This window comes from Netta rufina (genome assembly GCF_964035555.1).
Source record: "Netta rufina genome assembly, chromosome: 2".
Lineage (NCBI taxonomy): Eukaryota > Metazoa > Chordata > Aves > Anseriformes > Anatidae > Netta > Netta rufina.
Window position 1 is genome coordinate 113,463,873 of NC_140124.1, and position 15,429 is coordinate 113,479,301.

The window sequence follows — 15,429 nt, forward strand, 5'->3', positions numbered from 1 at the left end:
TGACCGAGTATTAGCTGAAGAGGAACGGACTGCTGAACTGGCTCAAAGATTTTTCTATTTTGTCCTTAGTAAACACCTTACAGAGAACAACAGAACACAAACAATGAATAGAAAAGGGAATGCACTTGGAAGTGGCCCTTGGAGGAGGCAGAATTCCTTCCGATACGAGATGGGCTTTAGTCACACCGAGATGTATGTGAACTCTCACACATCCTCCGCATAACAAAAAACGTATGTCCACGTATATGTAGAAGTTTAGAGTATTGAGGTCACTTAGAAAACACAAGGAATTGAAAAATTTAAGAGATTTAAGAGGGTAAAAACCACAAGAATCTTTCCCTCTTTCATCCTCTCCCCTTCATTATTCGGCTGTAAGTTGAGACGCTGTTCAGGACACTCCTATAAAAGTGAGGGGCAGAGGAGACCTAGATTTTCTGTCAGTTCATACACCACTGGGTATTCCTCAAGTATCCCACCACAGAAGGCTAGCATAAGCTCTTATGCTACAAAACCGCCTTTGATGCAAATGTCTTTGCTTCCTAGCAAGTCTAGGCCTGCAGCTGCTGAACTACTCACATGCAGGATTACCACACGTCCTCACATTAGCCTGGTTAACTCGTTTCAGTGATTAATAATGTGCAGCTATTTATTAGGAGTGGGAACTTTTGCAAAACTATGCATTTAATAAATGGTAAATCAGGCAGCTTGCATCCTCACTGCAAAATAAAACTGCTAGATGTGAGGTGCTGAGGGGCCGTAATAACTTCATTAACAAAAAAAGCTAACCACACACCAACCCTTATTTCAACAGGTAAAGGATGACAGGAAATGAAAGCCAATGCAAACTAAAAAAATGGCTATTTTGATATGCACTACTGGCTAGTTTATTTTCTCAAATAAAAAACCTAATACACCAAATTACTTTTAACCTAATTAAAATCTGACATTATTTTATTAGGCAATATCATTATTACAATAGTGTACAGAAGAAAATGAAATACAATATAATTACGTAGCAAATAGTCTTATACAGTAAGCCAGGACACAAATCTAACGTTTGAAATATTGAAGGCAAGGCTAATGGCTGGTGAAGCCTGTAAGCGGACACAGCAGAAATACCTTGCTTTGTATGTATGATTACTGACCCTGCTCTTTCCTCTCAGCTACACACATCGACACTGCTTGGACCCTGCTAGATTCAAGTTACTGTTGTATATACAAAATATGCTCATAGAGAAATATTTTTAACAAAACATTATTAATTACATTGCGAAGGAACGTTTAGGTTATAAAAATCCTTCCAGTGCAGCATAAACATTGCAGCTGGTAGAAATATGCTGGTGAGCAGACATTCAGCTGGAGAAATTTCGGTGTCCTGAATTTACCTCTCAGATGGTGAGGAGGGAATGTGAAGACAGCAAAGGGGAGAACAACAACCGCAGAGGAAGAACAGCTCATCAGGCTGGCAGCTATGTTTGCATGGATTCCTGGTGTGCTTTGAAATCCCACATGGCTTGTTAAAGAGATTTTTGTTCATGTAAATGAAGTAGTTTCTAGTTTCTTAGAAACACCAATCTAAGGGCAGTCAGGACAAAACACATGCTCCTACGCAAGCATGGCTCTAGGATGCTCAGAATGCATTAGCTTTTGTGGAAAAAGATACTTTTGCAACACTAACTGCAGGTTACAAGAGGTGTCAAAACAGTCAAGATACAGTCACAGAGCACTTTAGGTCTGTGCGTGGTTCTGTCATGTTGCACAACAGACCAGACTTCCTCAGGCTAATATTCCAGCACCTCCTTCATTTACAAGGATCTCCTTCCTTCTGTTTCTGCTCAGGTCTATTATTCTACCTAGGTTTAGTACAAAAACAAGTTCGCATTTAAATGCACACCTAAAGGTGTGAAGGAAATTAAATGTTTTCCATGCTGTAAGTCTCCCATTGCCAGGAGGAATTAACTCACACTGCCACCGGTGCAGGATAGCCCTAGGAGAAGTACTGAGGACTTCAGCGAGGCTATTCAATACAAATAGATGACGAAGAAGATCCAAACTCAGCTCTAGGAAACCAGTTACTTTTGCAAGTTAATATTGGAGGCTACAGCTGGCTACTTCTTGTTTTGTGAAGTAAGCAGATACAAGGTAAGCAATACAACAACTCTTCCACAGCACCTCATGGACAGGATGGGGCACTTCTGCTCCAGAGAACAGACAGCAGGCAAAACTTTCTTTCCTCCTCTAGAAAACCAAGAGGGCACAGAAAGCCTGCTGCAAACACACAAACACCTGTGCAGACACACAGTCAATGCTGCAAAGCGCAAACCTGAGAGCGCAGCTGGAGCGGTGACCAAAACCCAACAGGAAAACGAAACACGGCTGTGTCCCACCACAGCTGGTGCTGATCTTTGTGCCTGGAGACTGTGAAAATCTGGCATACGTCACCCTTTCCCTTCTCACAAGCTGCTATCAGCTGTGAGGGTTTTAATTAGGCTGGCTGTGACAGATGGTACGTAACAATCCAAGACCACCAATCTCTAAGTTTTGGGGGATACTCTGCAAGACTGAACCAGTAAGACTGCAAGTCACTATGCAGCCATATCGGACTTCCCTGTCCCTGTCTTTATGTCACGATCACATTCAGCAGCACTTTTTGAAAAACCAAACAACTCACTATTTTTAGGTGAATGGTCTCAAGTAACACCCAGCAGAGCAATCCCAACCACTGAACTTCTAGCTGTCACGGTGTGATTTCTGAGATCCAGCACATTTATGTAGGTATTTTGCAAAGGCTGGTAACCAAAAATGGGTGGCCATCAACTATCAGATAGGTTCACAGCTGATGGAAGAAGGAGAAAGGATGGTTGTTGCAAAACCAAGACAGCTTGCAGCACTGCCGGGGCCTCCAGCAACCTGCAAGGCATGATATATTTTGGAGAGAGAGGTACCAATGCAAACTGTTGCACGTAATTTTTTATGTGAAATGCTTTGATTCTGAGCAGGCAAGCCAGTACATGTATTTTCAGTAATAGGCACTGACGACCTCAGTGGGACCTGCTGGGGTATTTGTCCACAAGGGGACTACAAACTGGGCACCAAGAGCGAGAGTATTACACAGACCTCTGGGAGAGCAGTAACCTCTCCAGGCTTGAATGCTGATCCAAAAACATACCTGAACCGACTATGACAGGTGAGAAGCACGCTTCTCTGGGTAGTTAGGACCAGCAGGTAGCACAGAGCTCTTTCACTCTCAGAAGCACTGTTCATTGCCCTCTGCTGAGCCAGCAGCCAGCTCCTCGCTGTGATGCTCTGACCACGCGCTGCTTTCAAAGCAGCAACCAGTTTACTTCAGAAAACAACAGAAACTGAGACTGAGGAGAACTCTGTGTTAGTCAGAAGTGTCACGTAGCTGCCTTGACAAAACCACGTCCAAACTGAACCCTGCTGGGAGATGCAGCAGATACTTACATTGGTGCGCAGGCATCTAACTTGAAGTAGTTTAAGCGGATTTAAACTAAGCTGCTTAATGATATTTGCAAACAAGAATAAGTGCATTTGCACCTTGAGTGCCATTTGCTTAATTCTCAGACCATGTCTAATATTCTTCCGAGTATTCTGGCAAAAAAGGAGCAGCAGTGTGTGTTATCAAATGCATCACATCCGAGCAGGAAGCAAGAGACTTTCTCCCTTTGTTTGGCTCTGGTTCAACCACACTCCAATATTACATTCTGGTTTAGGCACCACGTTGTCTGAAAGCTATTGACAGAGTGGAACGAGCAAGGAGGAGACATGGGAAAGTAATCAAAGGGCGGACATGGGAGGGTCTGATTTCTGGGAAGAGAATAACATCAAACTTACACAGTTTTGTTAAATGGTGGTGAACTGGCGAATGAAACAGCTGTATGCTGCTGATGTTGAGGAGATGAATTATGAGGTGTGACACAGGGTCTGATTAGGAATAAAAGGAGTGATATTTAAACACAGAAAATGTCGGATCTCAACAGGGAAGTTCTGAAGTGAAAGATGTATTATGCTGTGGACAGGCTCTCAAGAGATGTGCTGAATGCCCTATAGTCTGTGGTTTTTAAAACTATCCCAATAAATCTTTCACATATATGTTGTAGGCCAAACCCTGCATTTCCAATGAGGTGCAATGGAGGCTCTGTAAGTGTTTCTGGGCCAGATCATCAGATGGTATAAAATGGCATGTAGTGGAGTTTCATTAGCAGAGGATCATCATCCATCCCCCAGGTGTATATACATTTTTTCTTCTTACATATTTCATATTTTAGTTTCTTAGACACACAGCCTTTAATATAAGTCACATCATATTCCCTCATTGCTTTTTCTGCTTTCACTGTTACCATTCTTTTGTCACACCTCTCTCAAACCATTCACTGATTTCTGCCTCTCAGACCTCCTCTGTGTTGTGTCATCAAGTTGTGATGTCCTACAGCAGGCTGCCCAGCAGCAGCCAAACACTTCATTCTTGCCTCAGCCAGCAGTGTAAATGGAGAGGAAAGGAGGCGAGTGAATGGCATAGCTGGATTTTGGATGCTGGGCTCATCTTTTCCTTGTACTGAACCAACTCCAAAGGCTGAAACATTAAAAGGACTGAAGAATCACCAAACTTTCCTTTTAACCTATGAGAAAGAAGACAATAATGCAACAAACTACACATCAGTAAAGTGCATTAAAGTCACACAAGGTGACTAAGAGTACAGACGAGTGTTGTTAGGAAGCTGCTCCTTCCTGAAGAAAAGGGAAAAGCAAACCTGTCTGTTGGGTCTCTACCCCACTGCTTATCTAAGCAATGGTGAGCCTTGCTCTGCCATCACAAAGCATCATCAAGAGATAATGTCCTGTTGCAGGACTGAGGGCCTTGAAGAGGCTGTCTGAGCTGACCAGGGCCTTTCATTGTCCCCTGACCAAGACACTTCGAAGAAGACGGTGTCCTTCATGCCCAGCTGTGTAGGCTATCCCTGTGTGCCGCTGCTGATTTCCCACTGAAGTGGGAAATTTTCCTCCTCACCTCTCCCACTGCTGCAGGGGTTGTGGCACCTCCTCACGGGCATTGCTTTCTCCCCAGACAACCAGCTTGGGAAGGGCTGGAGGGGACCTGGGAGCCACAGGGAGCCCCACAACATTCAGCTCAAAATATCCTTCAAGCACCATCTGAAGGACCTGAAACACCCAAGCCCAGCTCAGCTTTTCACCTCAAAAAGTTCCATTTCCAAACCCTGGAGAAACAAAGGATGGTGCTGTCTTCTCTACCCCTTACCTATTTACTCAGGTTATCAGTTATCTCAACTCTATTTCAGCTCTTCTAATACCCGCTTTTCACTACATATGCCCAGAGGCAAAGGGTACTTAGGAATTAGAGGTGTGAATTCATTTCCAGAGGCACTGAAACAGATTTAACAAAATCTATTGGGTAAATATTTAGCTGCAGGCCTGGTTCTAAGCAAGCCCGTGGAAGCGTGGTTTTACAACACAAATGAGATAGAAAGGGAAATTTAAAAAGACAGAGAGACTTTTTCTCCAGTTCCTTATAATTTTATCTTACTTTCAAAATTATTTACAATTTTACCACTCAGTTATATTCATATAGCAGGCAGAGAAGGCAAATATCTTTGTCTGGAACAGACTTAGACACTGTAAAGTGTTGAAGTATTTGTTTAAAGAAAAAAAAGGCTTTTTGATGGTGTTCATTGTGTACACCTCATTTCTCTTCAGCTGAGATGTACTGAGAAGATTTCCACTGGCAATCCCCAATGCCAGGACCATTCGTTTGTGTCAAGTGCCACTCATTCTTCACTGCAACAGGCTATTTAAAGTATTACCATCAACTGCATTTTTTTCTGCACAACATCCCAGAGATTTAGGTGGGGTAGAAGAGAACTACAGAGCAACATTTTTGGAGGTAAGCACTGCCAGTTGTATGAGATGCCTACATGAGGAGGTCTTCTCAGGGCAGAAGTCCCGAAGGGTCCACAAGAGAGCAGGGTGGAGCAGATCCTCCTCCAAAGTAGCAGTGACCCTGGAAGCCTTAGAAACATGAAGTTTTTGATAGAGTCAGTCTGCCTGCAAAGGTTTTGAACATAGCAGCCACAGGGCTATAAACAACCCCTGGCATTAATAAGGTCAAAATAACGAAGGCACACACACACACAAAATGGGATCTCTTCAAATGTTTTTTTTTCATCTAAGATCTGATATAAGGAAGAAAAGCAATACATCTTTCGAAAATCTTGTTAGCTAGATAAGAAAAATACTCAAGGTTGAGACAAAAACAGCTAAATTTTCTTCTGAAAGACCTGCTGAAATTTTACTGACTGATAATCTGTCATTGTCTTAGAGGGAAAGACTGGAAATCACTAAAAATGTTGCAAGATTATTAATTTGTAAAACCTTTAAAATGATGAACTAATGCACTTAAAAAAAGACTTGGAGAGTCAACAATTTTACACACCTGGAGGTTGCTGCAGCTGCCAGCAATAGTTAATGACACCAATCGAACACTTCAACACTGCCGAAAACTCAGATGCTGGAACAGTTTTATGTGAGCTGCTCCGAGGAGGAAGAATGCTGAGCACCAAATCTAACACTCGCTATGTTCATATGCTTTCCCTTCACCTTTAATATACAAACATGTTTTAAAAAGCAGCTCATCAGGCTTGAATAATATGTTTGCTAGGATCAAAAATATTCATCCTACAATCTTTGTCTTGCCTATTCAGTTGTTGAAAGGGTTAGGCAAAAACAAATGCAGTACTCTCAAGTGTCCAAAAAAAGAATTTGCCTCCCTCTTACAGTTTTTGTAGGCAGAGAAAAACCACTCACACCTGGATTAAAGCTGATACTTCCCTCTAACAACATTGTTTCAGAGAACAAATACTATCATGCTGCCTGCCCAGCTTCTTACTTTGACAAAAGGACAAACCACACCAAACAGCTCTCTCAGATAAGCAGCAACCCTCTCCATCCTGCCACTCACTTTTTATCAAAAAAAAAAAAAAAATAATGTATCACACAAAGTCCGTACTTCTTCTGTACAAACAACTTTTTCTGTACCAAAAAAAAAAAAAAAAAGAGAGAAAGCAACTCTTTATTTGCTCCTTTCCCTGGTTCTCATTCTCCTTATGCATACTGAGCAAACAGAGATCACATCTGCACACATTTGATTATATCAGGATAAAAGCCAGCTTGTTTTATATTTGTTTCCCTAGTACTGCGAACACTGACTGCAAAACAGGCAACACCTGAATGTATACAGGATGGAAAACCTTTTAAAATTAAGCCTCTTAGGCTTCCTGCGGGCCACAGCTACTCAGAATAATCTTTGCTGCTATATCCCTATCTATGAAAAAGATTTCTATCCAGATCTCCCGTCCTTCCAGGGAAGACACAGTATCTGGACTGCCTCTGTCCAGGTACAAAGCTTTTTCACTTGTTCTTGAAGTCCTGGATGTATTCGCAACAACTCTGAACTTCACTATATGCATCTGTTTATGCTGATACTTCTGGAGAAAAAATACTGATCTGGAAAGAGAGGAACTGTAATTGACACTTCGCATCCTTTTCAGAGGGTGGCTTTAAAAAAGAAAATCGTCCTTTATTTCTTTTTTTTTTTCTCAGTAAACTGTGTGTGTTCTGGGTAGGTAATTGCATGGGTAATTGCTCTTTAAAATCAAGTTTTTTTGTTTTTTTGTTTTTTTTTTCAGGGGCTGGGCCAAAGTTTGCCCTAGAACAACAAAGAGCACACAGTTGGGGAGACTTGTGCTTGAGGACTCCTGGCCAGGGTTTCCATGAGCACGTGAGCAAAATATTGTGGCAAATTTATCTTGGCTGGAACAAACCCTGCAAATTTTATTTTGAATACGTGGCACCTTGGTACAACCCCTGCTTCTTACTTAAGGACGTCCATCGTAAAATGTGTGACTGTTTGGTTGCTTGCAGGCCCACAGGCAATCCTTCTCGGGTTAAACACCTGGAACAAGCCAGACCTGGCAAAGCTCTCTGCTCTTCGGATTTCTGCCACATGGGGAAAGGGTGGAGCTGACATCTGTCTGTGCAAACAGACATGTTCAAAAGTGAATAGCCTTTTGTAATCAACATTGCTGTGGCTTAGCTCGCTGCAGAGTGGGTATCCAATACATTGTTTCAAGCTGCTCTAACAATATATTTTTGCAAATGTAGCCTGCATAACATTTTATGGAAAATGTCTTGCACTGAATGAGAAAGCTTCAGGAAATATGATTGAAACTTCTCCAATTAAACATGGCAGGTGAAGCCTGTTGAAATCTATGTGGAGTTGTGTGGTTTTTTTTTTTGCTGCAGGTGAAATGCCCTGTCTTTTTGGAACAAAAAGCACTGGCTGATGCATATGTCCATGATTGTCCTTCACTTCTTAATGCTTCTCTGCTATTGGCATGACATCTTTCGTAAAGGTTGTGAACTTTAAGTGGCTCTTTCCCAGCACAGTACGTTTATAGCAGAAAAAGGAACAGAAAGTGCACATGTATCTGTGTGTGAAAAAAACAAAGAGCTCTTCATCCTTCTTCATCTTCTGTATAAATACAGGATTTAATCCCAGTCCCACTTAAACCAATAGAATGGTTTTCATTGACTTCAATGACAATGAATTCAGTTTTGTCAGGATTTTACCCATGTTTAATTTTAGCTATAATGGCTTACGTTTACAAAAGTAACCTGTGATTTAGGACATCTCTATTACTGGAAATATTTAAAGATGTCCATTAGGTGTCTGCCTTTCACAAAAGGAAGAGTGCTTGTTCTCCCCCCAGAACCAAGCTGGGCAATGAAAATAAACATCATCTTCTGAAATCAGAGTCTAGCATGTTTGTATTTTTTGTAGTGTTGTGGTGTTAAAATTAGAATGCTGCAAGGTTAAATTGTAGCACGAACAGATCACAATCAAGAGAGAGTCAAGACAACAGAACAGCAACAACAAAAATAACAACTGATAAACAATGAGTTACTGCAGTGCGTGGATTGGCAGTCCCTTCTGTTCTTTAATTATTGTAAGATTCTCCATGAAAAAGGTGGTATTTGTTATAAACGACAAAATCTTGTTCCTCCTTAAGTGGCAGATGTGAAATACCCACTGCTGGGAGATATTATGCATCATCATAACCAGATCATTTCTCCACACCTTTATCCACTTCAGATAATTCTGGATTTAGAATTATACGTTGTTTTACAAAGATAGGAAATTAACCGAGTGACCTTGATGTAATAATTTCAGTCACTGATTCCAATGAAAATAATCTATCCCTTAGCTCTCCAGAATTTTGATAGGAAAAGTGTATCTACTAAACAGTGAATATATAAAAGAGAGGATGCAAAGGTATAGAGATAGACTGGGATACTCCCAGAAGGGAGACAGGCTTAAAATACTGGCTATTTTTATGCAACAAATCACGGGGTGGGGAGGAGAAGTTATTTTAAAATGCAGGCACAACCACTTAAAATGTTCTTCTTGGCCTGCAGGTATTCTCACACACCAATTTTTCATCTGACACAAAAAGAATTTAAAGGGCCAGGATTCTAATTAGCAACAGTTCACACAGTCCTGCCCTTTACGGCCAGCTTCGAAAGACAGATGGAAGATGCTCCAGGCAGCAGGGCCATGTGCTATTCTGTCTCCAGCACACCAGTGGGACCTCTCTGTCTGTGCCCGACCAGCCGTTGTAGACAGGAACATGGATCACTGTACTCACAGGTAGAATGCACTTACAGCCCTGGTGTCACTTTGCCAAAAGTCCTGACCACAGCTTCAGAAGTGGGATTTCAAGTTTTTTTTCTCCTTCCAGTAGATACAACTGCACAATATTTATGTCTGGGCTTGAGAGTTAACTCAAGATGAGAAATATTATGAAGATATAGAGTCACCGAATCATTACGGTAGAAAAAGACTTTCAAGATCATCTGGTCCAACCGTCCCCCTACCACCAATGTCACCCACTAAACCATGTCCCCAAGCACCACGTCCAACCTCTCCTTGAACACCCCAGGGACAGTGACACCACCACCTCCCTGGGCAACCCGTCCCAGTGCCTGGCTGCTCTTTCTCAGAAGAAATGTCTCCTCATTTCCAGCCTGAACCTCCCCTGGTGCAACTTGAGGCCACTCCCTCTAGTCCTGTCACTGGTTACCTGTGAGAAGAGGCTGACCCCCAGCTCCCCACACCTTCCTTTCAGGTAGCTGCAGAGAGCAGTAAGGTCACCCCTGAGCCTCCTCTTCCCCAGACCAAACACCCCCAGCTCCCTCAGCCGCTCCTCACAGGACTTGTGCTCCAGGCCCTTCACCAGCTTCACAGCCCTTCTCTGGACACGCTCCAGGGCCTCGATGTCCTTCCTGTAGTGAGGGGCCCAAAGCTGAACACAGCACTCGAGGTGTGGCCTCACCAGAGCAGAGCACAGGGGGATGATCACCTGTATTCTCATGTGATAGTAATACTACTTGCACTGGTGCACTGATGATTAAACTCTGTATCTCCTCGGTTTTAGAGAAACAAAGGGGAACAGAATGGCCTGGCTAAATTCTGAACTGTCTTTCTTTGCCCCAGATTTAGGGGCCTAGGATATTCTGCAATACAAAACATATTTCCGACCTGCAAGACCTATTTCTGCACTTACCTGACACTTTCTCTGCCTTACAAAAAATAAGGCTCCTACAATGTCAAGAGTTTTAAATCACTTATGAGTAAATGGAGGTGAAAGGCTCCATTATAAATTGTTTCGTGACTGCTGGAAGACTGGCAGGAGGCAGTTGCACTTACCCAAGCCTGCAACGAGACGGCCCCAGAGCAAGTGTGAGCTGGTGGTGCTCTGGCTTGTGGGACTGTGCCTGACTGCTTTGCTCTGGTTCGAAGGCACAAGCTTTCCTATTGTAGCCAGCTCTACCTTAAAGCCAGCATAATTACACTCAGGCTCTTAAAAAATCAAAACCTGACCCCAAATGAATAATTATTTAATTCTGCTTTTAGTCTTTTAGCTTATTTATGTGATTTACAGACTTTTACTTTGCCAACTGGGAGAACTCCTTACTAATGGCTGGCTTAAAACACCCTCCTTCTGCAGCTTCTAATCAGGATTACACTATTTTCCCGCATTCAATATACCACTGCAATAAAATCACCCTGAAAAGGAGACACAGCAGTGAGGTGCAGAAAGAAGAAAAAAATGGCACGACAGAAGCTGGCTTCATCTCCTTCTGCCTGGTGCAGCTATGAAAGGTTTCTCCTGTTACAAGCAGGTAGTGCGTGTCTCTGTGATACCCCACCATCACCTTTGCTCACTTGCGCGTTGATTTTCCTTTCCAAAGATCAGTGTTCAGTGTTCACAGTGCAGAGACTGGATTTGTTTCCTCTCTCACATTACCTCACTCTGCTCCCTCCTTAGGAATGAGCTTCCTTGGAAGCACACAAAGATGCTGCAGAAATAAGTGACTTTGCAATTTAGATGTTTTTAGGGTATGCCTCTACCCTGTGGTATGCCCTTTGGCAGCCTTCCTGAGGCTGCTCTCTTGACAACCCAGACCTGGTGCCACAGCCCCTGGCACCTCCAGAGGTCACCTTCCAGACCCGGGTGGAAGGCCCCATGCTGCTGACAGCTCAAAACTTGCTTGTACCCCAGTGGGGACGCCTGGAGAAGGCGATACCCTGAAGTAACCCAGTGGTGCACACAGGGCAACCAGGTGAACTAGAGGCAGAGGCAGGTGGGTTAAGGAACACGCTTTGCTCACAGCTTCTTCTGAAAGCAGCTGCTCTTCAGGAGTGACATGGGCTTCATTATGGAAAAGGTCTACAGAGGAAAAGCTTTCTTTCAGCACTTTTCCTCTAAGTGACTACAGGTAACTGCTAGGCTCTGGCAATGCCTTGCTTCACTAAGACACGTAGGACATTGAGTAGGTTGCTTTATCGGACAAAAAGCAAAGATATGAGGCAGTGTGGGTGAAGTCCAATTAATACCGCTGAATAACATCAGCGATGGACCCTCCACAGAGTGTAAAAATAATTGCAGCTAGAATGTCGAAAACAATCAGCATTCATTCATCATGCATGTAACCCGTGCTCCACGAGCACAGGAAAACGTGCCATCAAGGAAGACATGACAAGAAGACACGACATATGGAAATCATTAAAGGGAATGAAAAGGAGCAGGGATGATTATTAGGAGAAGAGATTCCTTGCATAGATGTTAAAGGACAGATGTGAAGGAAGAGCATCTGGCTATTAGAAAATGTGAGTCTGCTGCAAGGAATAGAGCAACAGAGGCAAAAAATTGCGTACATGTAATGAGGAAGGGGGAAGGGGTGAAGAAGGAGGAATGGGACCGATGGGTGAGAGAAAAGAGCAGCAAGGCAGACACGGCAGGACAGTAAACATACATGAGGTGTACGAAAAGCAATGAACATACAGCATGGACCTTAAGGGTTCCTCTTGATGCCCTTCACACTGAGGTGTTGGAAGTTTCTTCAAAGCCCGCTGAAGTCACTGAATTTTACCTTTGCACACAGTTTTCAGGTTCAAAGTTATATTTCCAACATGTGATAAACACACCAGACTCATGGATAAAGCCTGAATAGCAGGTATTTGAGGTCAGCCTACTCGTAAACCACATCAGTTTGAAGCAGTGCACCAGGGAAGCATTTGGGTACCTATTCTCTGCTGGGTGACAGCTGATGTGAGAGCCATGCGTGCCCTGCATAAAGGAAACAAAGAAAGGCTTACAAAAGAGGATCAATATCATCTCTAGTCACACTTCAAGCAAAACAGGAGGCATCCGAACCTTTCTCTCCATCTGCCTCCTGTCTCCTCTCTTGCAGTGCAGCCAGCAGGATGAATAAGCTCACAAAATCATTTGGGGTTAAAAGCCCCCTTCCTACTTATCACAGGCTGGTGGTTTTGGTATGATACTGTTCCTGAATACCCATAAGTGAGGCAGATGTTATAGTGGGCAAAATACCCAGTAAAATCTGAACAGAGCTTTAAATGCTATAAAGCCAATGAGGTCTAACCCATTGGTTACTTGCTAAAGATTAATAATTACCACAGTGCTGTTAAATGAGGCACCCTAGAAAAGCCAACTAGCATGAAAACTGGTTCCTTCCAGGAAAGCAGGAATGAATTGGTTTCCTTTTCCTTCCACCTGTACAGCCTGACCACTCTTGAATCAGAAAAAAAAAAAAAAAAGAGAAAGCCAGCATGCTTCTCCAATAACTCTTTCTTATGAGGATCTTTGCTGTCCAGTCTCAGAAAAGACCTCAAAGGCAACAAAAGAATCACAGAGCTGGTTGTTTTCTGCCAGGCAGAAGACCTTATGAATATTTGCTGAACCAACCATATGTTCAACACATTTTGTATTTTGTAAGCTCTTTATCTCGACACCTTTGAAAACTTCAGTGTCCTCAGTGGCGACTGACAGGAAACCATAAAAAATTTGGCTTTGGGGTTCAGAAAAAACTTTCCTTGTTTTGGTGATATCCTCTCATTGACTATTGTTTTTAAGGAATATTAATGGCTATTTATCTTCAGAATACAGGTACATTAATTCTTTTGTGTGTGGAAACACATGCACAACTTTTTTTTTGTGTGTCTTGGTTCTGTAAATATTCAATTAAGCTAATAAACATTTTAACTGAAACAAATCAGCTGTGCCAGCACAGTATTTCAGTTTCAATTAACCTTTTAATTTAATGTTCATCTGCTTGCTTTCAATACAATTTAAAGCTGGTAAAAATCCAAGAGATCTTCAATATACGTGAAAGATGGCCTGACTGGAATGAAAATAGATTCGTAGGTGAGATGTCAGCAGTGATTTCCCGAGCAAATTGACAATAAGGAAGTGTGATGCATTTATGAAGCCTAGGGGTTATGAAAAGGAAAAAAACCTTCTTTTTCTGCTTTGCTCTGCTAACTTCAGCAGAATTAACAATCAAGATGTTCCTATTTTTCCAGTATTAGCATTCCTCAGTGCACCCACAGCTTCACTGTGGTTGTCAAAGGGTGCTTGAAAGTCTAATCTGCCACTTTAAATTCTAAGCAGCATTCCACACAAAAATATCCATAGCTAAAGAGAGCGAACAGGCTTCTAGTTTTCACCTCATGATATAAATGTATAAGAAATACATACTTAATTACAGTTAGTAGGTAGGTGGCACTGTGCCTCTCAGCCCTGTAAATCCCGTTACTTTCAACCCGGCGTTAGGTTGCAACTCACAAGATTGGGATGTTCAGCCTCAGAGGCAGGAGAATCTCTTAATCATCTCAGATCAACACATAATTTGACACAATTAGTAGGCTACCAGTGCACTAAGAGGAAGGGGAGACTTAGAGTTTGGTCCTGTTTCACTCACCCTGACCTAATGTGATACTCTGTCACTTGTCTTTAATAAAATAGCTTGCGGCATTTAATATTTTCTTCAGTCTTTTTTTGTTTGCTTGTTTTTGTAAGCCATGAAAACCAAAGGAATTCATCCCAGATCCAGTAATTTGTGTCCAGTGACATACGACAATACATGATTTATTTTATGTGTCTGTGTGTACATGTACACACAAAAGCATGCATATGAGGGTTGGATTACACGGGACGGGAAGGAAGGAAGGAGTCTTGATGTAAATTAACTACTAACTTATAATAGCCTGAAGCTGACGGAGGAGGTAGTAGAACCACAGAGAGGAGCTTTTCCTTAGCACAGTGTTTGACATTCTCTGTCAGGAGAAGTTCGCATCTCTGACTCTAACAGCATTTGGCATTTTTTCTGTAGAGACCATGCGGCTGGAATCAGGGGGCTAACCATCTCTTTCTGCTCCACAGTGTAGTCCTCCAAGGTTCATGGTTGCAGAAAAGAACATGAAACAGGTCAGAAAGACTCAGGCAAAGAGAAGGTTTGAAATCTCATGACTGGCCTGTTGCATTGACTCATGATCTATGAGCAGTGGGACTTCAGCAGTACTGAAGTCAAGTGCCTGGGAGGAAGAATTATAGGCAGCTTGATGGCCAGCTGGTGGCTTTACACCTCTCCCTGAGCCATTTGTATACAACACTGCCTCACTCACTCACTCAGTGGCACAGCAGTCAGAAAGACTCGTTTTCTGCAAGTTGTTGGGTGTGTTTGTTTTGCTCTGTTCCAGCATACCCTTAAAACTGAAATGGGTATTGGAGCTAGCTGTGCTGACATCCAAGATAAATATCCCGATGCCACAAGCGCTTGTGCTCCATGAAGAACTGAATCAATGGCTCCTGTGATGATTTCACAGCGAATTTCTTTCCAGGGAATAGATTTCTTTAATTCTCCGTATCGAACGCTTTAAAGTAGCTGTACCTTCTGGAAATAACTGGTCCCAAAAGCACAAGTCCTGCATGTAAAGAAGATACCTCGGACTGCTGTCAGTCCACCCACTCC

At 42.6% G+C, this 15,429-nt stretch overlaps 1 protein-coding gene across 17 annotated transcripts in view; it reads right to left on the reverse strand.

Annotated features, from left to right (window-relative positions):
* The window catches only part of DTNA (dystrobrevin alpha), a 174,124-nt gene that overhangs the window by 105,900 nt on the left and 52,795 nt on the right, over positions 1–15,429 (reverse strand). The window contains exon 2 of one of the 17 annotated variants that reach the window (XM_084282371.1): positions 12,441–12,725. The exons of the other annotated variants lie outside the window; for them this stretch is intronic. Coding sequence (XP_084138497.1) covers positions 12,441–12,445 — 5 coding nt within the window. The 5' untranslated portion in view covers positions 12,446–12,725. The remainder of the gene's footprint in view (positions 1–12,440; positions 12,726–15,429) is intronic. 17 annotated transcript variants of the gene reach the window in all.